The sequence below is a fragment of the Populus alba genome, chromosome 1 (assembly GCF_005239225.2).
Source record: "Populus alba chromosome 1, ASM523922v2, whole genome shotgun sequence".
In the NCBI taxonomy this organism is placed as follows: Eukaryota; Viridiplantae; Streptophyta; class Magnoliopsida; order Malpighiales; family Salicaceae; genus Populus; species Populus alba.
In genome coordinates, this window is record NC_133284.1 from 51,580,402 (window position 1) to 51,601,266 (window position 20,865).

The 20,865-nt window shown below is 38.6% G+C and overlaps 1 protein-coding gene across 3 annotated transcripts; it reads left to right on the forward strand.

Moving 5' to 3' along the window:
* Nucleotides 1-592: 592 nt before the first annotated feature.
* Nucleotides 593-13,089, forward strand: LOC118042468 (subtilisin-like protease SBT3.5). 3 transcript variants are annotated; one of them, XM_035050152.2, is made up of 11 exons: nucleotides 593-1,329; nucleotides 1,430-1,466; nucleotides 9,587-9,641; nucleotides 9,963-10,060; nucleotides 10,224-10,379; nucleotides 10,449-11,122; nucleotides 11,238-11,323; nucleotides 11,419-11,670; nucleotides 11,763-11,877; nucleotides 12,149-12,341; nucleotides 12,447-13,089. In XM_035050152.2, the coding sequence occupies exons 1-11, from the start codon at nucleotides 1,234-1,236 to the stop codon at nucleotides 13,016-13,018; spliced, it is 2,334 nt and encodes a 777-aa protein (XP_034906043.1). In that variant the 5' UTR covers nucleotides 593-1,233; the 3' UTR covers nucleotides 13,019-13,089. The 3 variants fall into 3 exon arrangements, with proteins under 3 accessions (XP_034906043.1, XP_034906045.1, XP_034906044.1); XM_035050154.2 differs by lacking the exons at nucleotides 593-1,329; nucleotides 1,430-1,466; nucleotides 9,587-9,641; ... (3 more) ...; nucleotides 11,238-11,323; nucleotides 11,763-11,877 and having other exon boundaries at nucleotides 11,533-11,670; XM_035050153.2 differs by lacking the exons at nucleotides 593-1,329; nucleotides 1,430-1,466; nucleotides 9,587-9,641; ... (3 more) ...; nucleotides 11,238-11,323; nucleotides 11,419-11,670 and having other exon boundaries at nucleotides 11,764-12,051.
* The last annotated feature ends 7,776 nt before the right edge of the window (nucleotides 13,090-20,865 follow it).

The following is a 20,865-nucleotide window of genomic DNA, read 5'->3' on the forward strand; positions in this document are numbered from 1 at the left end:
TCTAAGAACACAGCTTTCTCTTTATTTTTTTTCTCTTTCTATTTATATTTATCAACTTATTATTCAAGTATTACAATGCCCCTCATTTATTTATACTTACTTCTAAGCCTCCAAGGACTTTGTTGCCTTTTCCTATTCTCTTTCATTTTCAAAACATCACCTTCGGTGTTCTACCATGACTCGGCATTTCCTTCCTCCTCTAGTTGAGTATTATTAACAAACACTGTATGAAGTTTGGCACACCAAATGGCTCGACAAAATTCCAAAAAGATGTTTGTTGTTAAACAGTCTAAGAATTTGTCTTGGGATGTCATACGAAATCATGTGAAAATGCTTTTGATGCGCTTATTATGGTGTATATGCTGCTTGTTTGGCTGACCAATGGGAACCCGAGTAGGTGTAAGGGGAGTTGATATAGGAAATGCATCGTGATCCTAAATATGTTACGCGGATTTCCATCTTGAGTTTTTGCAGAGCTTATGGTGATCAATGTTGAGCTTGGAAGGGAGGCTTAAAATCAGCTTTCCAAGATGACACTTTTTACAGGTCCCTATCATTTCTTGTCTTTAGAAATTTCTTTCTTTGTTCTTTCCATCTTGGATGGCAGATTCAGCTTTCATCATCATCTGTCAAATGAAAGATTAAGCAGAATTTTCGCAGGCACAGCCTTGATTGACTAAAACTCTAATCTCCTCTCATGTTTTGAAAGTCTGAGGATGGATGAGTTTCTATGACCAAGGCTAAGATGTCTTAAAAATATAGTGATTGAAAATTCACCAGCTGCCAACTGAGTAGAAGGATAAGCCGAAAGGATTGAATTGCCATATAACGTCGACCTTAATTGACCACCTGCTATTGAATTTTCAACTTTACGAGCAAAGAAATTCTTCTTTGAGGTTTCTGTTCTGACCACCCAACTAGTGATGTTAACTTTCGCGGCCATATAGAATTGATCTTTATCCTAATCGAAGTTTCGTCTTCATCAATCAATGGGGGACAATCAAATCATTCATTTTCAAAAGCAATGGAAAGTTTGACCTTCCCTTTTCTGTTGGTTGCCAAATATTTCAAGCTAGTCCACAGAGACTATAAAACTTTATAGCAAAACAGCTAGGAGGTTCAATAGGTGATGTTTGGCTTATGCTCCGAGAGATTTCTGATTATTTAGTACCAAGTTTTGATCTTTCATCAGCTTGCATCTTTCTCTTACTATCCGAAACATAGATAGGTAATATGGGAAAAGCAAGACCCATATGTGCCTTGGTTAGTCTTCTTTTCCTTCTATATGGCCACTGCATCGTGATGACAACGGTGGAGGCTACTAGCAAGGTATGTAACTTTCAAGAATCTGCAAGAAATCTATCCTTGTCCATACTTTAGCAGTTTCATATTACTTTGGTGTCTATGAATTTGTTTGTCTATGAAACAGGTTCATATTGTTTATCTAGGAGACAAGCAGCATGATGATCCTTGATGTAACCATATTATTCGATAGTTTCACCCGCATTTAACTAGTGTTTTGCATATGTTATTTATATAAAATGCCTTGATATTCTTTGTTTATGTTTTGAAGGCACTTTTGGATGAAAGATACAAAAAGGAGTAAATTGGAGGTAATTGGCAGATTTGACGTTCAGTCGGTATTTTGTGCAGAGCGTGAGTTCCAGAGATCGAAATGAAGTGATTCCAGTGGAATTAAAAAGCTAACATCCATACCTTTTTGGAAATGTAATGCAAGAAAAATAAAAAGAGAAAGATCATGGAAATCACATCCTTCAAAGTCAAATCTCGCAGTCTGCCAATGTTGACCTTTGCCCATTCAAAATTCAATATCTGGAGCTTCAGAAGTCCAATTGATGCAAACTCAATTTTGTTGGATTCCTTACTCAAAGATCTATAAACGCTCCAAATTTCAGCCAAAAACGATGTCATATGAGGTATATATGATTTTTCAAAGATGACAGCTGAATTCTGCCAGCAAGCAGGTTGCGTGAAGAAACGAATCCAAATTTCATCTAGAAGCATCCAAACCCACCAGCAATTTAGCTCCTCTAGTAAATATTCTAGAAGGTCAAGGAAGGCAGCCACCAACCTCATGGCAGCCACCAACCTCATGGCAGCCACCAACCTCAAGACAGCAGCCAGCAGCCACCAGCCACCAGCCGCCAGCCGCCAGCCGCCTTCACACTACCACCATCTATTGATGTTCACACTTGAACTTTGATTTTCTTACTTACAATTTGTGTATAAATAGAGGGTGAGTAGAAGGAGGTAGAAAGAAGAAGAAGAAGAAGAAGAAGAAGAAGAAGAAGAAGGAGGAAACACAAACTCTCCTCTCTACAAATCAGAAATTATGTATTCTTTCATCTTTAGGAGTAGTTGTTCAATAGATATGCAAGGCTAAGCTCGTTTTCTTGGTTGCAAGGACACAAACAAACCTTCGGATTTCAAGAACTGTGAGATTTATTCTTCCTTTTATTTTCAGTTTATGTTATGAATGAGTATGTTTGTTTTCCTATGCATATTTCCTATGATTGTTTATCTTAATTGCTAGAGCGGACTCTAAGTTATTATTGTGAACAATCTATTGCTAAGTTTGATATCAAAACCGGAGTTGTGGTATATAAACTTGTGAAGCAACTAAGCTTGATAATTGTAGCGGAACTACGTTATTAAACTTAGGGAGAACATTCGATCATAGCAACACAAATTGACAACTTGGTTGTTAAGATTAATGAATTTATCTGGATCTTAAGGCTGCCATTGGATTAAATCATTAGTGCGGACACTGTGATTGTTTGTTGGTTAGGGCTAGTTATACGGCGGATCCGTTAATTAACCAATATTAAGAAAAGATAAAATTCATAATATAAACTGGAGTTTCGTTTCAAGGATCGGTTCTAATTTCCGTTGGTGGATGTGTGCTTGCAACCAAGGTTTGTTTTCTTGATATATTTCAGTTTCAATTGATTTTGTTTGCTAGTTTAATTTCTGCCATAGTTTAAATCATTTCAAATCAATCCCCCCCAATTACATAACGTACAACATAAAAATCTAACTTCAAACTTCCTCGTGGGATCGACCCCTTGCTTGCTCTATACTATCTTGTGTGTTTTAAGCTAGGGTAATTAATTTGTGCGACCGCGACATCGCAACAAATTTTGGCGCCGTTGCCGGGGGAGGTAATTTTAGTTGATTCTTGTGCTTGTACTGTTATTTTTAGTTTCTGTGATTGTTATTTACATTTCTGAAAAAAAAAAAAAAAAAAAAAAAAACAGAATTTTTGCTTGCGGTGTTACTGTTCACTTGCCGCAGCGGTACTGTTGAAGACAGAATTGTTTGTGGAATTGGGTTTCTAACCTTCGTTTTCTGAAGTGAAATGACGTTCTGAACAAGACTAGTGGTATACCACTAGCCCCACCCTATCGAGGCCAAATTCCACTGTTTTCTAAGGTTTTTAGGTAGTTTTAGTTTTCTAGCATAGGATTTTCATATAATTTGCATTATTATTATATTATTATTATTATTATTATTATTATCGCTTGTGTGGTTGCTTTCTTTTGAGTTTTCTTAGCGATTGATGCCAGTAACCCGTTCTACTAATCAGAGTCTAGTGCAGGTTGATCTTGAAATAGAAAGCACTTTACGCAAGTTAAGAAAGGAAGTTCACCTCAACACCATGGCGGTTGCACGACAACAAACACTCAAGGAGCTTGCTGCTCCTAACGTGGAGAATCAACCATTGTGCATAAACATTGACAATAATGTAAACTTTGAGCTCAAATCTGGTTTTATACATTTGTTACCAACATTTAATGGTCTTGCAGGAGAAGATCCTCATACTCATCTCAAGGAGTTCCATATGGTTTGTGTTGGCATGAAACCGAATGGAGTTGATGAAGAACAAGTTAAGTTGAAAGCTTTCCCTTTCTCTTTAAAAGGGGCAGCAAAGGCATGGCTTTTCTCTATTCTCCCAGGATCTATTAGAACTTGGAACGCCATGAAGAAGATTTTCCTTGAGAAGTATTTCCCAGCATCTCGAGTTGCCAACATAAGGAAAGAAATATGTGGGATTCGGCAATCTCATGGAGAGACACTTTCAGAGTATTGGGAAAGATTTGAGCAATTGTGTATTCAATGCCCTCATCATCAAATACCCGATCAGCTACTCATTCAATATTTCTATGAAGGATTGATGCCTACTGACCGTAGTATCATTGATGCTGCAAGTGGAGGCGCATTGGTAGATAAGACACCTGAGGCTGCACGCCAATTGATCTCAAACATGGCAGCCAACTCAAAACAATTTGGCACTCGTGGAGACTTCTCCAACAAACGAGTAAATGAGGTAAGTATTTTCTAACCTTGAAAATAAAGTTAATGATCTTACTTCTCTTGTACGTTCTTTGGCTTGTGGACATGTGCAGCAGGTGAAAGTTGTAGCATATGCTCCTCACAAGGACATGCTTCGAATATGTGCCCAACAATGCAAGAAGATTACATTGAACAAGCTCATGCAATTGATGGAGCATTCAACGGACAACCTCAGCGTAAGTATGATCCTTTTTCCCACACGTACAATCCTGGATGGAGAGATCATCCTAACCTACGATATGGGAACCAACCTCAACAAGGCAATCAAGGCCAACAATTCCATCCCAATGGATTTCAACCCCAACAGAATTATCAAGCAAGACAATCGTCATCCAATGATGATCTTCGTGAGATGATGAAAACTTTGGCTTTCTAATACTGTTACTTTGCAACAAAATGTCATGTCTTTTCAACAGGAAACAAGGTCAAGTATTCACAACTTGGAAAAGCAAATGGGGCAAGTAGCTTCAAGTGTGGGAAAATTGGAAGCACAAATGAATGGAAAATTGCCCTCCCAAGCATTGAATCCAATAGAGCATGTTAGTGCGATCATGTTGCGAAGTGGGAAAGAAATTGAAGAGAAAAGGTCAAAACAAATTAAGATGGAGGAAGAAGAAGAGATAGAAACTGAATTGAGTACAAAGAAGATACATCATCCTTCTCCTCCACAAAACTGAAACAAAGACCAACACTCCAAAGGTAACTCCTCACTCAATGAATTCCAGTTTTACAACAATTCCACCCTTTCCCGTGAGTTCTTCTAGGTCAAAGAAAGAGGACAAGGAAAAAGAGATTCTAGAGGTTTTTAAGAAAGTAGAACTCAACATTCCTTTGCTTGATGCTATCAAGCAAATTCCCAAGTATTGCCAAATTCTTGAAGGAGTTGTGTACTACAAGAGAGCTTTCAAACTGAAAGGTCATGAACGGTAAGTATGGGTGAAGTTTGTAATCTGCTGTTGTTCAAAAGAATCTGCCTTTGAAACAAAAAGACCCAGGTGCGTTTACTATCCCATGTGTTATTGGTAATGCTAGTTTTTAAAAGAACTTTATGCGATTTAGGTGCATCCATTAGTGTTATGCCTAAAACATGTTTATGATTCTCTTAGTCTAGAGCCTTTGAATAAAACTAGTATTGTAATGCAACTTGCGGATCGTAGTTTTTGTTTACCCACTTGGTGTGATAGAAGATGTCCTAGTCAAGATTGATAGTTTGGTTATTCCATGTGAACTTTTATGTTCTTGATATGGAACATGATTCTTGTGATTCATCAACCAGCACTCCTATATTGTTTGGGAGACCATTCTTTGAAAACTGCCAACACAAAAGATTGATTGTGGTAAGGATACCTTGTCTATGGAGGTAGGAGATGAAAAATTGAATTTAATTTTCATGATGCAATGACATATCCTTATAGCAATGTTTATTCTATCACATGTTATGACCAAGTTGATAAGTGTGTGCAGCCAGTTTGTGATTTTGATGATGAGTATGGATTAAGCATGGCTTTGAGCAATGACTATGATTTTACCCAAGATAAAAGAGATGGAAAGGCATATATGTGTTCCCCAAAACATGCATGAATCAACATTGGATTTGCAAGCTTTGCAAATTGTCCTTCATGATGCAGGAGTCATTTACCCCATCACGGATAGTGAATGGGTGGCGCCTATCCTTTTGGTGCCTAAAAAGATTGGAATTACGGTGGAAGAGATTCAAAATGATGCTTACGAGAATGCAAGGATTTACAAAGAAAAGACTAAGAATCTTCATGACCGAATGCTTATAAGAAAGGAGTTTCATGTTGGAGACAAAGTCCTTCTTTATCATTCGCGTTTGGAAACTTTTTCCTGGAAAGTTAAGCTCTCGTTGGATTGGACCATTTGTTGTTTCTAATGTTTTTCCTTATGGTGCAGTTGAAATTACAAGTTTAGAAACGAACAACATACTCAAAGTCAATGGGCATCGTTTGAAACCTTTCTATGAAGGTTGGACGGCAGAACTCACCGCTTCTGCAGAGTTAGTTGAACCAATCTATGAAGAATGAGCATGCAACATGTCGAGCCAATGACATAAAACAAAAGCGCTTACTGGAGGCAACCCAGCACAAAAAAAAAAAAATCAGATTTGCTTTCTTTTTCCTTATCTTTTATTTTTCGTATTTTACTTTATCTTTGTCATTCTCTTATTTCTTTGCTTTTATTTCAACATTGAGGACAATGTTGTGTTTTAAGTGTGGGGGTATTGAGAGAATTTTTGGTTTTTCTTATTTTAATTTTCTTTGTTGTTCTTAAAAAAAAAAAAAAAACACAAATTTTTGATCTTTTTAACTCCCATTGGTTTTTGAGAATATGAGTATTATGTATGAGAATTAATTGAGATAGATGAAGATATAAATCAAATGAAGGAGTATGCATGCAAATTTTAAGGTTTAATTGGTTTAGGGATTGACTTTGAGAATATGCCATGTTGACTTTATAGTGTTATACAAATGCAAGCTTTTGAGCCTTCAACATTATATTCTTTGAGTGTGCATTCTTTCAATAATATGTATCTCTAGAACTTGCTTCATATCTTATTAAGATTATTTACAAATATACATGAAGATGATAAAGGCATTAGGAATTTTTACCCTTCGAGCCAAAAAGCCAACCTAAAGCATATTTTCCTTAGTGAGCCCGTTTTGAGCTTGGTTATCTTTTTTTTGCTTTATCCATGTATAAGCCTTAACTTTATATATGTTTTTCTTTTCCCCTGGCCAAGGATTAGTAGAGCATATACTTGTAATATCTCATGGAATTATGGTTGGAAATTATATGAAAAGAAAGAAGTGATGCTTGATGAAAAGATGGGAAAAGTTGCCAAAGAAAAAAAAAGAAAAAAAAAAGAAAAAAAAAGAAAAAAAAAAAAGTATTCCTTTATGTTCTTAAGGTTTTATGTTGAAAGAGCTTGAAATCAAAAAGGAGTTAAGCATTTGTGATTAAAGATGAAAAATTTATGTGCTTTAATGGAATTATATTGTTTGAAGTATTATTTTCAAAATGCTCTACTTTCTTTGGTTTGAACCTTTCCTTTTACTTTCTTTTACCTCACCTTAACCTCAGCCCTATTACAATCGGAAAATAAGACCTTTTGATTCATGTAGTAGTACTTGTAATAAGTTGCTAATGGAGATGAGATTGAAAAGCAAGCTTATGGTAGAAACATACTCTTTGATTGAATTTGAGAGATTTAAACACATAAACCTAAACACATGAGTGTTGGAGTGTATATCAATGAGAGGACCTATCACTTGGCATGGCATAGATTTCATTTAAATCCAGACGATTGATTGAGTTTTGAAGTTTGCATGTAAATAAATTCATGAGAATTATATTATTTATCCTTCATGATTGTATTCTTGTTTATAATGCTTGTACTCTTAGACATTGATGGGAGATTAAGAAATTGATCATAGTTATTTTCAATTTAATTTTATTTATCCTTTCTCGAGACGAGCAAGAGCTAAGTGTGGGGGTATTTGATGTAACCATATTATTCGATAGTTTTCACCCGCATTTAACTAGTGTTTTGCATATGTTATTTATATAAAATGCCTTGATATTCTTTGTTTATGTTTTGAAGGCACTTTTGGATGAAAGATACAAAAAGGAGTAAATTGGAGGTAATTGGCAGATTTGACGTTCAGTCGGTATTTTGTGCAGAGCGTGAGTTCCAGAGATCGAAATGAAGTGATTCCAGTGGAATTAAAAAGCTAACATCCATACCTTTTTGGAAATGTAATGCAAGAAAAATAAAAAGAGAAAGATCATGGAAATCACATCCTTCAAAGTCAAATCTCGCAGTCTGCCAATGTTGACCTTTGCCCATTCAAAATTCAATATCTGGAGCTTCAGAAGTCCAATTGATGCAAACTCAATTTTGTTGGATTCCTTACTCAAAGATCTATAAACGCTCCAAATGTCAGCCAAAAACGATGTCATATGAGGTATATATGATTTTTCAAAGATGACAGCTGAATTCTGCCAGCAAGCAGGTTGCGTGAAGAAACGAATCCAAATTTCATCTAGAAGCATCCAAACCCACCAGCAATTTAGCTCCTCTAGTAAATATTCTAGAAGGTCAAGGAAGGCAGCCACCAACCTCATGGCAGCCACCAACCTCATGGCAGCCACCAACCTCAAGACAGCAGCCAGCAGCCACCAGCCACCAGCCGCCAGCCGCCAGCCGCCTTCACACTACCACCATCTATTGATGTTCACACTTGAACTTTGATTTTCTTACTTACAATTTGTGTATAAATAGAGGGTGAGTAGAAGGAGGTAGAAAGAAGAAGAAGAAGAAGAAGAAGAAGAAGAAGAAGAAGAAGGAGGAGGAAACACAAACTCTCCTCTCTACAAATCAGAAATTATGTATTCTTTCATCTTTAGGAGTAGTTGTTCAATAGATATGCAAGGCTAAGCTCGTTTTCTTGGTTGCAAGGACACAAACAAACCTTCGGATTTCAAGAACTGTGAGATTTATTCTTCCTTTTATTTTCAGTTTATGTTATGAATGAGTATGTTTGTTTTCCTATGCATATTTCCTATGATTGTTTATCTTAATTGCTAGAGCGGACTCTAAGTTATTATTGTGAACAATCTATTGCTAAGTTTGATATCAAAACCGGAGTTGTGGTATATAAACTTGTGAAGCAACTAAGCTTGATAATTGTAGCGGAACTACGTTATTAAACTTAGGGAGAACATTCGATCATAGCAACACAAATTGACAACTTGGTTGTTAAGATTAATGAATTTATCTGGATCTTAAGGCTGCCATTGGATTAAATCATTAGTGCGGACACTGTGATTGTTTGTTGGTTAGGGCTAGTTATACGGCGGATCCGTTAATTAACCAATATTAAGAAAAGATAAAATTCATAATATAAACTGGAGTTTCGTTTCAAGGATCGGTTCTAATTTCCGTTGGTGGATGTGTGCTTGCAACCAAGGTTTGTTTTCTTGATATATTTCAGTTTCAATTGATTTTGTTTGCTAGTTTAATTTCTGCCATAGTTTAAATCATTTCAAATCAATCCCCCCCAATTACATAACGTACAACATAAAAATCTAACTTCAAACTTCCTCGTGGGATCGACCCCTTGCTTGCTCTATACTATCTTGTGTGTTTTAAGCTAGGGTAATTAATTTGTGCGACCGCGACATCGCAACAATCCTATTCTAACTACAAATTCACATCTTGAAATGCTTGCTAGTGTAGTGGAGAGGTATGGAAAACTTTATCTCACATTTAATAAAAGATACAGTTAGGGTTGAAGAAATCATATATAAAGATTTTCCTTTCCCAATGTTATAATTAGACTAGAAAATCTATTCCCTTCGCAAAACAAATATTTTATAAAAACAATACTTGGAGTTCAATTGTCAATTAAGTTACTTGTCTATATTTCTCTATATTGCTTTCTCAAAGCATGTGTAAGAAACTAGTTAGGGAAGGAGGCATGAGATATTATATGCTCGTTTAGGATAAATGAGAAACAATATAATAGTCAATGGCTTGTTTTTTACAAGTCATTTTTATTCTCCAGCAAGGAAATGGCCTCAGAATTGATGGTGCACAGCTACAAACATGGCTTCTCTGGGTTTGCAGCCAAGCTTACAGAGTCTCAGGCTCAAAAAGTTGCCCGTACGTATGCAAACATAATTTCTTATAGTCCCATTCTTGTTTTCCTCTCTAATTCAATGCAATCAGTAGTTCAAGGCTGATATGATCATGTTCTATTGTTAGCAAGCCATAGGTTGTTATTTATGATACCATGCCTATATTCTGATACACTACAAATTTTTAGAACTGCCTGGAGTTGTTCGAGTAATACCAAACAGTTTCCACAAGTTACAAACCACAAGGAGTTGGGATTTCCTTGGCCTCTCTTCTCATTCTCCCGTTAATGCTCTTCATAACAGTAGCATGGGAGATGGAATTATCATAGGGATCTTTGATACAGGTGAATTGTCTCTCTCTGTCTCTTGCTTATGCATAAAAATAATTCTGAAAAAGTAATCTGATGAAACAGGAATATGGCCCGAGTCTAAGGCTTTCAGCGATGAAGGACTTGGACCTATCCCATCAAGTTGGAAAGGTGCTTGTGAGCCTGGGAAGCAGTTTGATCCTAAAATCCATTGTAACAGAAAAATCATAGGAGCCCGTTGGATCATTGATGGAATGCTAGCAGACTATGGTCAGCTATTGAACACATCTGGGAACCAGGAGTTCCTATCACCAAGAGATGCAAATGGGCATGGGACTCACTTAGCCAGCACTGCCGCTGGTGCTTTTGTGGACAATGTCAGCTACAAAGGCCTTGGACTTGGAACGGCAAGAGGGGGTGCACCCCGTGCTCGGTTGGCAATATACAAGGTGTGTTGGAGTGTTTTTGGAGGATGGTGCTCAGCTGCTGATGTATTGAAAGCTTTTGATGAAGCCATACATGATGGCGTTGATGTGTTGTCGCTGTCACTCGGGTTACCTCCTCCTCTTTTTTCTGATATTGACAAGCGTGGTGGAATAGATTTTGGTTCCTTTCATGCTGTAGCGAATGGAATCACTGTTGTATGTTCAGCTGGCAATGATGGACCTTCTGCTCAGACAGTGCTGAATACTGCACCTTGGATTTTAAGTGTAGCAGCAAGCACCATTGATCGAGCATTTCCTACTGCGATAACACTCGGGAACAATGAAACTTTCTCGGTATTTCTTCATTCTAGTAAAAGCTTGCGTTTTGGATTTTTAACCACAAGCTGTCTCCACCATTATTTTCAGAATAGGCTGCAACATTATTGAATTTTGCACATGAATCTTGCAGGGTGAAGCCATCTTTACTGGCAAGGAAATTGGTTTTAGAAGCTTGATTTACCCGGAGGCCAAGGAGCTGAACCCCAAACCTCCAGGGCAGTTTGAGTTATTGGATTACACGAACATGAAGTTGCAGTTATTTCAGATTATGCATTAAAGCGGGATTCACGAACTAATTTTTTTGCATGCAGTGCCTGTGAATATCTCTCAGTTAATGCATCTATGGTAGCTGGAAAGGTGGTTCTCTGCTTCACTACGGTCACTGTAGTCCCAGCAGTGATTGTATTAAGTGCTGCAGAAGTTGTGAAGGAAGCTGGTGGAGTGGGGTTGATTGTTGCCAAGAATCCCAGTAATGACATGTATCCCTGCATCAATGGATTCCCATGCATTGAGGTCGACTATGAGATTGGAACTCGAATGCTCTACTACATTCGTTCAACCAGGTAACATGATCATTGTTATTACCTTAGCTTCATGATAACAGAACTAGGTTGCTTTTTATCCTAAGACCATGTCTTTTTGATTGGTAACACAGCTTCCCTGTAGTGAAGTTGAGCCCTTCTAAAACAATTGTGGGCAAGCCAGTGTTGGCAAAGGTGGCTCATTTTTCATCTAGAGGGCCTAATTCAAAATCTCCTGCGATTTTGAAGGTAGACTATACTTCTTAAACTTTTTCCGTGAACGCCGTGCACTGAGCTCTTGGGTAAAGTTTATCCTGCATAATATTTTCCATTTCAACTGAACTGACCTTTGAACTTATGACTAAGCTCTTGGGTGAAATCCGGTATCCATTCGGTATCCAAGCATGGCATTGACACTAATTGGTAGCTTTCATAACTTATTTCTAGTGGAAACAACTTGAGAATAATTTCAATTGTGCATAGCATTCTGTTGCATAATCTGATACTTTCTGTGGCACAGCCTGATATAGCTGCACCGGGGGTGAACATTTTAGCTGCTGCTTCACCTCTTGATACATTCCAAGATGGTGGATATGTCATGCATTCCGGGACATCGATGGCAGCTCCTCATGTTGCAGGCATAGTAGCTCTTCTCAAAGGAATCCATCCTGACTGGTCTCCGGCGGCCATTAAATCTGCACTTGTCACAACTGGTATCCATTCTGTTACATCTAGCTGAATTAAACTGGTCGCAATTACAAGACCACATGCTTAGGTTTCACAAACGGTATACTCAATCTTCCAAAATATTAATGCAGCATGGACGAATCATCCATCAGGTTTCCCAATATTTGCTGAGGGATCACCTCAAAAGCTGGCCAATCCCTTTGATTTTGGAGGAGGTATTGCAAATCCAAACGGTGCAGCAGACCCGGGTCTGGTATACGACATGGGAACAGCAGACTACATAAATTACCTCTGTGCCATGGACTACAACATCACTGCTATCTCTAGGCTTACAGGACTTCCTACAGTATGCCCCTATGAAGAACTATCCATTTTGGACGTTAACCTGCCTTCCATAACCATACCAAACCTCAGAAATTCTTCAACCCTCACCAGAACCGTCACCAATGTAGGAGCCTCTAATTCCATTTATAGAGCTGTGATTGAGCCTCCCTTTGGAACCAGTGTGTCAGTAAAACCTAATGTCTTAGTCTTCAACAATAAAACTAAAAAGGTCACCTTCACCGTTACGGTCACCACAGCCCACCAGGTAAATACAGGGTACTTTTTTGGGAGCATAACATGGACTGATGGAGTGCATACTGTGAGAAGTCCCTTGTCCGTCAGAACAGAAATACTACAACCTTATATTTCTGAAAACTAAGAAATTATTTATTTCCATGAGGTTCACAGCTGTTTCATCTATACAAATTATTTAAATGAAAGTTTCTTCGATGGGTATGGCTATTCAAAAATTCCTTTATTTTGTTTCTACCATGGTCTCTCAAAGAAGCTAGGCCTCAGCGCATTTCCTGTGTCCGTCTGATAAATTGCGTAAAGGTTTCAGTTAATTTTCAGCAAAGTCATTTTAATCTTAACAAAGTCACATCCGAAAGGACACCGTTGATAAAGTCAAATGCTGATGACAACTTAATAACAAGCCCTTTCAAGAAAGATGTGTGATGTTTTGAAAATGAAAGAGAATAGGAAAAGGCAATGAAGCTCTTGAAGATTTAGAAGTAGGTATAAATGAATGTAGGATATTATGATAATTGAATAAAACTTGATAAGTATAAATTAAAAAGAAAAAAAGAAAAAAGAATGAGGGCTCTGAAATTTGAGAGTGAGAGAATGCAAGAGAGAAGAAAAGGGAAAGAAAAAGAAAACAAAAGAGGGAAAGAAAAAGGAAGGAGAAGAGAGTTAGGAAAAATAAGTTTAAAGGCAAGATTTAGGCTTTGATATGTATCAATGTGTTGTCTTTTAACTTTAAATTTATGTTTTGTTGAATATTAGGGTTTTGAAGATTTTGTTTTGGGTTGATTAATGAATTGATTTGAATGTTATGAGTTCATTATTATGGGTAATAAGTTATTTAGTTGATTTTGAAAGATTTTAGGTAAAAATGATGATTTTTAGTTATGATTTGTTTAAATGATGAATTTTAATTAGAAATCTTGATATTTTAGTAGATAATCTGTGGAATATTTGGGTTTGAGGTTGAAGATGATGAAATTTTAATATGGTCCCTTAATTTGTGAAAATATCAGTTTAGTCCCCGAACTTTGAAAAAATATAGATTGGTCACTAGATTACAATATGAGATTCTGGACAGAATTAAAGATGAATTATGGGTAAAATTCATGTATAGTCATGAATTTATGATAGTTTTAGTTTGGTCCTCCAATTTGACCCCTAAAAATCTGATAAAATTACAGATTGGTCCATAGCTATAATATTAGCTTTTTTAGATTGGTTTGATGAATAATTAAGGGTTATTTAGTGAATTGTTGTCAAGACTTATTATTTGTTTTCATATGAATTAGATTTAAAAAAAATCATTTAATTTTTGGGTTTTTAGGAAAAATGACTAGTTTAGGGTTATGGAATAGACCTTTAGTTAAGTATATTAGATAGGTTGTATATTCTTTGTCGCACGTGTGCGGCGGCGCGGCGATCGTCCACCCTCAAGGAAAAATCGAAATAATTTATTCCTGGAAAAATGGGGAGAGACAAGGAATTCTTGTCTCTACAAGTGAAAAATTGGAATGGGAGTCGCCACCTAGTATTCTGGTTACTAGGAACCTTAACTGGTCTTTAGAGATCGAGTACGGAGACTGGTTGCGTAAAGGGAAGGTATTAGCACCCCAACTACGCCCTACCTAAGGTAGGCTGCATTGTTTTAATGTCTGATAAAATCTAAAATCATGTTGTGTTGTGGTTTGTAATTGTTTGGAATACGCATTACATGTAATGTCATACCCCAGGTTCAAGTGTCCGTAAAAAAAAGAAATTAAATATCCGGAATATGCATTACGTGTAATGTCATACCCCCGATACCAAGAGACAAACAAAATAAAATTTTTGTTGTTTTTTTGAAATTTTGGCCAATATTCTCTTGACTTTAATAAACTGGTTATTAAAGCCAAAATGCATGCTAAAATATTGTTTTTTTTGACATATGAAAAATACGATATGATATTTTAGATTTGAGACACTTGGCCGTATGCACAAAAATGTTTTTTTAAATTTTTTTTGTATTTTTGGAAGTTTGTGACAAAAAAACCCGGGTATTTTAATACCCGATTTGTATTTTTACGACATAAAAATACTATCCGATATTAATAAAAATAACATAAATCAACAGTGGGAACATCATAAATATTTTTTTAAAACAATAATATTTTTTTTCTATTTTTTTACAATGGGCCGGATCAGGCCCAATTGCATGGGCTGGGCCACACCTGGCCCTTTTACATGGGCTGGGCCGAACATGGCCCAAATGCATGGGCTGGTTACTGTGCACATAGTAACCGGGTTACTGTGTGCACAGTAACCAGAGAATTAATTAGCATGCATAGTAACCGGGGTTACTGTGCACACAGTAACCCGTGAATTAATTAGCCAGTTACTGTGCACAGCACAATAACTAGCTAATTAATCTTCATCTGCTGCAGAACGTAAACGTTCTGCATGCAGATGAAGCCGAAGCCGAAGCAAAAAAAATGACAGTGGAGAAAGTTACCTGGAACGGTGTTGATGCTGGCAGCAGCTGATGCGGCAGGGTCGGTGCTGGCGGTTCCCGGTGGCCGGCGGTTTTCCTTCTCTCTCTCTCTCCTCTGTATTTTTCTATTTTCTACTTTACTGCTCCTTCTTCTTCTGTGTTCTCCCTTCTCTCTCTTTTCCCCTCTCTTTGCTCTCCCTTCTCTTCTCTGCCTTCTCTCTTGGTCTTCTCTTTTTTTTTTCTTTTTCTGTTCTCTCTCCTTTTTTTTTTTTCAACAGCCCTCCCCTGTATTTATAGGAAAACAGGGGAGGGTGAACGTGTTGGGGCGGCTACTGTTGGCCGCCCCCTCCACTACCTTCAACGGATAACAACGCCAGGCAAGTGGGTGTCCATGGTGGGCGTCTTTTTGCGCAATAAACTGGAAAGAAAGTAGGCGAAAAGAGAAGAAAACAAACGATTCTTCTCCCCTGTTCTCTGCGTGTCCAGGGGAAGAAGACGATGGTGTCGTTTCCAAACGGCACCGTTTTGCGTTTTTTTTATAATATATTTTTTTTGAGATTTTTTTATTTTTATTATTTTTTATGTGGGGACCCAAAAATGGGTTACAACAGTTGCCCCCCTCTTTACAATGCTTACGGAGCAAAGATTTGTGCATAGTAAGTGTTGTAAAGATAAAACAAAATTGGTTGTCCAAAACGGGTCGTCTCAAAAAATTGATTGACCTAAAACTTCAACCGGACCCAAAGTCCTGTATGTGGTTGGGCTAAACTGAGATTCCTTTCGCCAATCCCCTTTAACCCGAAACTTAAATATTATGTGTGTGTGGTTAGGATAGACTGAGATTCTTTTCGCCAATCCCCTTTAACCAGAACCAAAATCCTGTGTGTGGTTGGGATAGACTGAGATTCCTTTCGGCAATCCCCTCTAACCAGAACCAAAAAACCTGTGTGTGGTTGGGATAGACTGAGATTGCTTTCGGCAATCCCCTCTAACCAGAACCAAAATCCTCTGTGTGGTTGGGATAGACTGAGATTCCTTTCGGCAATCCCCTCTAACCAGAACCAAAATCCTGTGTGGTTGGGATAGACTGAGATTCCTTTCGGCAATCCCCTCTAACCAGAACCAAAAAACCTGTGTGTGGTTGGGATAGACTGAGATTCCTTTCGGCAATCCCCTCTAACCAGAACCAAAATCCTGTGTGTGGTTGGGATAGACTGAGATTCCATTCGGCAATCCCCTCTAACCAGAACTAAAAACCTATGTGTGGTTGGGATAGACTGAGATTCATTTCGGCAATCCCCTCTAACCAGAACCAAAATCCTGTGTGTGGTTGGGATAGACTGAGATTCCATTCGGCAATCCCCTCTAACCAGAACCAAAATCCTGTGTGTGGTTGGGATAGACTGAGATTCCTTTCGGCAATCCCCTCTAACCAGAACCAAAATCCTGTTTGATTGGGATAGACTGAGATTCCTTTCGGCAATCCCCTCTAACCAGAACCAAAATCCTGTGTGTGGTTGGGATAGACTGAGATTCCTTTCGGCAATCCCCTCTAACCAGAACCAAAATCCTGTGTGTGGTTGGGATAGACTGAGATTTGCTTTCGGCAATCCCCTCTAACCAGAACCAAAAAACCTATGTGTGGTTGGGATAGACTGAGATTCCTTTTGGCAATCCCCTCTAACCAGAACCAAAATCCTGTGTGTGTAGCTCGGTCAACCTGAAATCTCATATGGAGATTCCCTTTACCCAAAGCTACATGAGATCCCATCTGGCAACCTCATTTAACCAAAACAAAAGAAATGTAAAAAAAAAAAACGGTCTCATTGTAATGGGTGACCTACCCAGGTGGAAAGAATGAAAAAAACGGTCTCATTATGATGGGTGACCTACCCAAAGAAAAAGGAAAGAATGTGAAGTGCGGTCTCATTGTAATGGGTGACCTACCCAGATAAAAAAAACATGGAGAATTGGTCGTGTTGTAATGGGCGACCTACCCAGAAAAATGTTGGCAAGGTAGGGTTAGAAAATGCACTACCAAAGGGATGAGGGCTCAAAGGCGCACTCAAAATGGAGGTGAGGGCTCAAAGGCGCACTCAAAAAGAGGATGAGGGCTTAAAGGCGCACTCAAGATGAAGGTAGGGTTAGAAAACGCACTACCTAAGGGATGAGGGCTCAAAGGCGTACTCAAAATGGAGGTGAGGGCTCAAAGGCGCACTCAAAAGAAAGGTGAGGGCTCAAAGGCGCACTCAAGATGGAGGTAGGGTTAGAAAACGCACTACCTAAGGGATGAGGGCTTAAAGGCGTACTCAAAATGGAGGTGAGGGCTCAAAGGCGCACTCAAGATGGAGGTGAGGGCTCAAAGGCGCACTCAAAAGGAGGTAGGGTTATAAAACGCACTACCGAAGGGATGAGGGCTCAAAGGCGCACTCAAAATGGAGGTGAGGGCTCAAAGGCGCACTCAACAAGAGGTAAGGTTTAATACCCTCTTGTTTATTATGTGTGCAATAAAGGAGTTGAGGGCTCAAAGGCGCACTCAAAGGGAGGTAGGGTTAGAAAACGCACTACCCAAGGGATGAGGGCTCAAAGGCGCACTCAAAATGGAGGTGAGGGCTCAAAGGCACACTCAAACGGAGGTGAGGGCTCAATGGCGCACTCAAACGGAGGTAGGGTTAGAAAACGCACTACCAAAGGGATGAGGGCTCAAAGGCGCGCTCAAAATGAAGGCGAGGGCTCAAAGGCGCACTCAAACGGAGGTAGGGTTAGAAAACGCACTACCAAAGGGATGAGGGCTCAAAGGCGCACTCAAAATGGAGGTGAGGGCTCAAAGGCGCACTCAAACGGAGGTGAGGGCTCAAAGGCGCACTCAAACGGAGGTAGGGTTAGAAAACGCACTACCAAAGGGATGAGGGCTCAAAGGCGCACTCAAAATGGAGGTGAGGGCTCAAAGGCGCACTCAAAAGGCGGTGAGGGCTCAAAGGCGCACTCAAAGGGAGGTAAGGTTAGAAAACGCACTACCGAAAGGATGAGGGCTTAAAGGCGCACTCAAAATGGAAGTGAGGGCTTAAAGGCGCACTCCAAAGGAGGTGAGGGCTCAAAGGCGCACTCAAAAGGAGGTAGGGTTATAAAACGCACTACCAAAAGTTGATGTTTGAAACACAGATCTGTGAATGTTGTAAGAAAATGCATTATGATTGATATGCATGTATTCTTACCTGAGAACATAGGCCCCCATTTCTTCATGGTGTCTTTTTCTCTCAAAAGTTGTAATGTTGGTAGTAAACTTCGATGGCTTTTTCCACGTTTGCTTACTCGGGTTACACATTGTGATCTTGACCTCTGGGAAGGGTTTGATGTCATCATACATCTTTGTCCTTCACCCTCTATCTCAAGAGTTACCAATTTGCCCGACATTTTCCTTAGAACAGGAATCATGGAGTTAGCCCTACCATGTGTTTTTGATTGCCCCCCAGCTTGATCATGCCCCCCAAGTGTTCAACTTGGGTTTAGTTTGGGGTGAGGATATGTGAAAGTAAGTTTGGGTTTTTTGTACAATGAATGTTTTCATGCAAAATTTTTGGAACTTCCAAGTTATTCCAAATCACAAAAATGATTTTGATATTGGTTCAAAATAAACTTGTTCTTAAAAAATTCAAGTGATTCCTATGGACAGGTTTCTTGAAGTGATAAAAGCTTTTTGCTTTTGGTTTAAAGATGAAGTGACATCTGGTTGGTCACAAAAGGTTTAAATTTCAATTTGAGGGTTATTGAGAACCGAATTGATTCAAAGCATTTATTTTATTTGCATGAATAATGATTTGACCCGCACATGAAAGCACTGCCTACCGATCCAGATTGCTTGCCTTTGATCAGAAAGGGCTTTATCAGGTATGTAATGTAGGCTTTGGCTATTGGTTATGAAGAAAAGGATATGTTGCAGGCTCAAAAGGTGTTTAAAGGATTTCACGACTAGGGATCACTTGTGCTTGTTTCCTGACCTTTTGTCTTTTGGATTTGTTTTTTTCAAAATGAGTTGTCCTGCCCCCCCAGTGTCGGGTTTGGGATTTTCTCTTTGTTTTCTTTGTTTTTGTTTCGTTGAGCACAATCATATCAGTTGTTTTTATGAGAAGCTCAAATCTTTTAGATCCTTTGGATCTTCTTTTCTTTTCTTAACCAATTACTGCTTCATTTAGATGATCATGAAAGATTAAAAATTACATGATCAATTCCAGCACCCCTCTTCACTGCTTTGTCTGGATGGTAACATAAAAAGCTCTCTGATTTTGCCCCCCAGTGTGGGTTGTGATCCTAGTCAAGGTTATTTCCAAAAAACATTACTAGGCTCAAAATGGGACTGCAAAGGATATATTTTAGCCTTGTGAAATGATTATCAAAGATGGCCTTTCCTCATCTCAAATGCACTGCATTGAGGATCGATAGGTCTTGCTTTCATGCGCGTATGCAAAGTGATTTATTCAGTCAAATAAAACTCAGCTTTTGAGTCACCGCATAGTGTTGTTTGTCTTTGTTGTATTTTTTCTTTCAAGTTTTCTAGGTATATGTGTACCTATTTAAGAAATCACTTGAATTTCCAAGATGCATTTGTTTTGGACAAATATCAACATGATTTTTGTTTTTTGTACTCACTTTGGAGGTCCCAAAAAAATATCCTTGAAAACATATGCGATTATGTATGGGTTTGGAGGAAAGGAATACCAAAGGATTCTTCATGTTATAGTGTTGTGAGCGAAGTTACGCTCAAAATGTTATTTATATGTAATAACAACAAAGAAGAATGTGATGTGACCACAGGAAAACACATGATCTTATTTCACAAGAGAAGCTCATGAACAGAGAAAGTCTTGTTCAAAAGCATTAACAAAAGGCAATAACAAGGCAGGCTTCATTCCTCTATTTTGGCGCATCTGTTCATAGGCTACCTCCTCTCAAAAGCTCTGCGTAGAGGACTCAAAGACAATGCGGAACAACACCACGATCAAAATTTGAGTTCTACAAAATTCAAGCTATCATGTTGGACCATTGATGCTTTCCAATTCCCCAAACATTCCATCCTAATATGCTTCAAGCATGATTAGGCAGCGGGTTCGTATTCACATTGGGGGTGTCTTCCAACTCTATCCACCCAGCCTTGATTAATTGCAGAAGCTTTCTCTTGAAGGCGTTGCAAGTATAGATGCTATGCCCAGTAATACCAGCATGGTATTCACAATTGAGTTCTGGCTTGTACCAATTAGGATAAGGTGGCTGCAGAGGTGTTAGAGGTTCTGGAGCTATTTGCCCGATGCTCAAAAGCTTTTGATACATCTCATTCAGGGGTAACGGTAGTGGAGGTAGTTGTTCTTGAACCCTTTGGAAATTTCCAATTTGGCTTTTGGCTTGAAAGTTTTGGGGTTCAGGTTTTTTGATGTTGGCAATTTGGGATGGAGTATGGTAATTCTGGGATGTATTTGTTTTACCCTTGTAGCCATCTTCAACATGGTGAACATCTT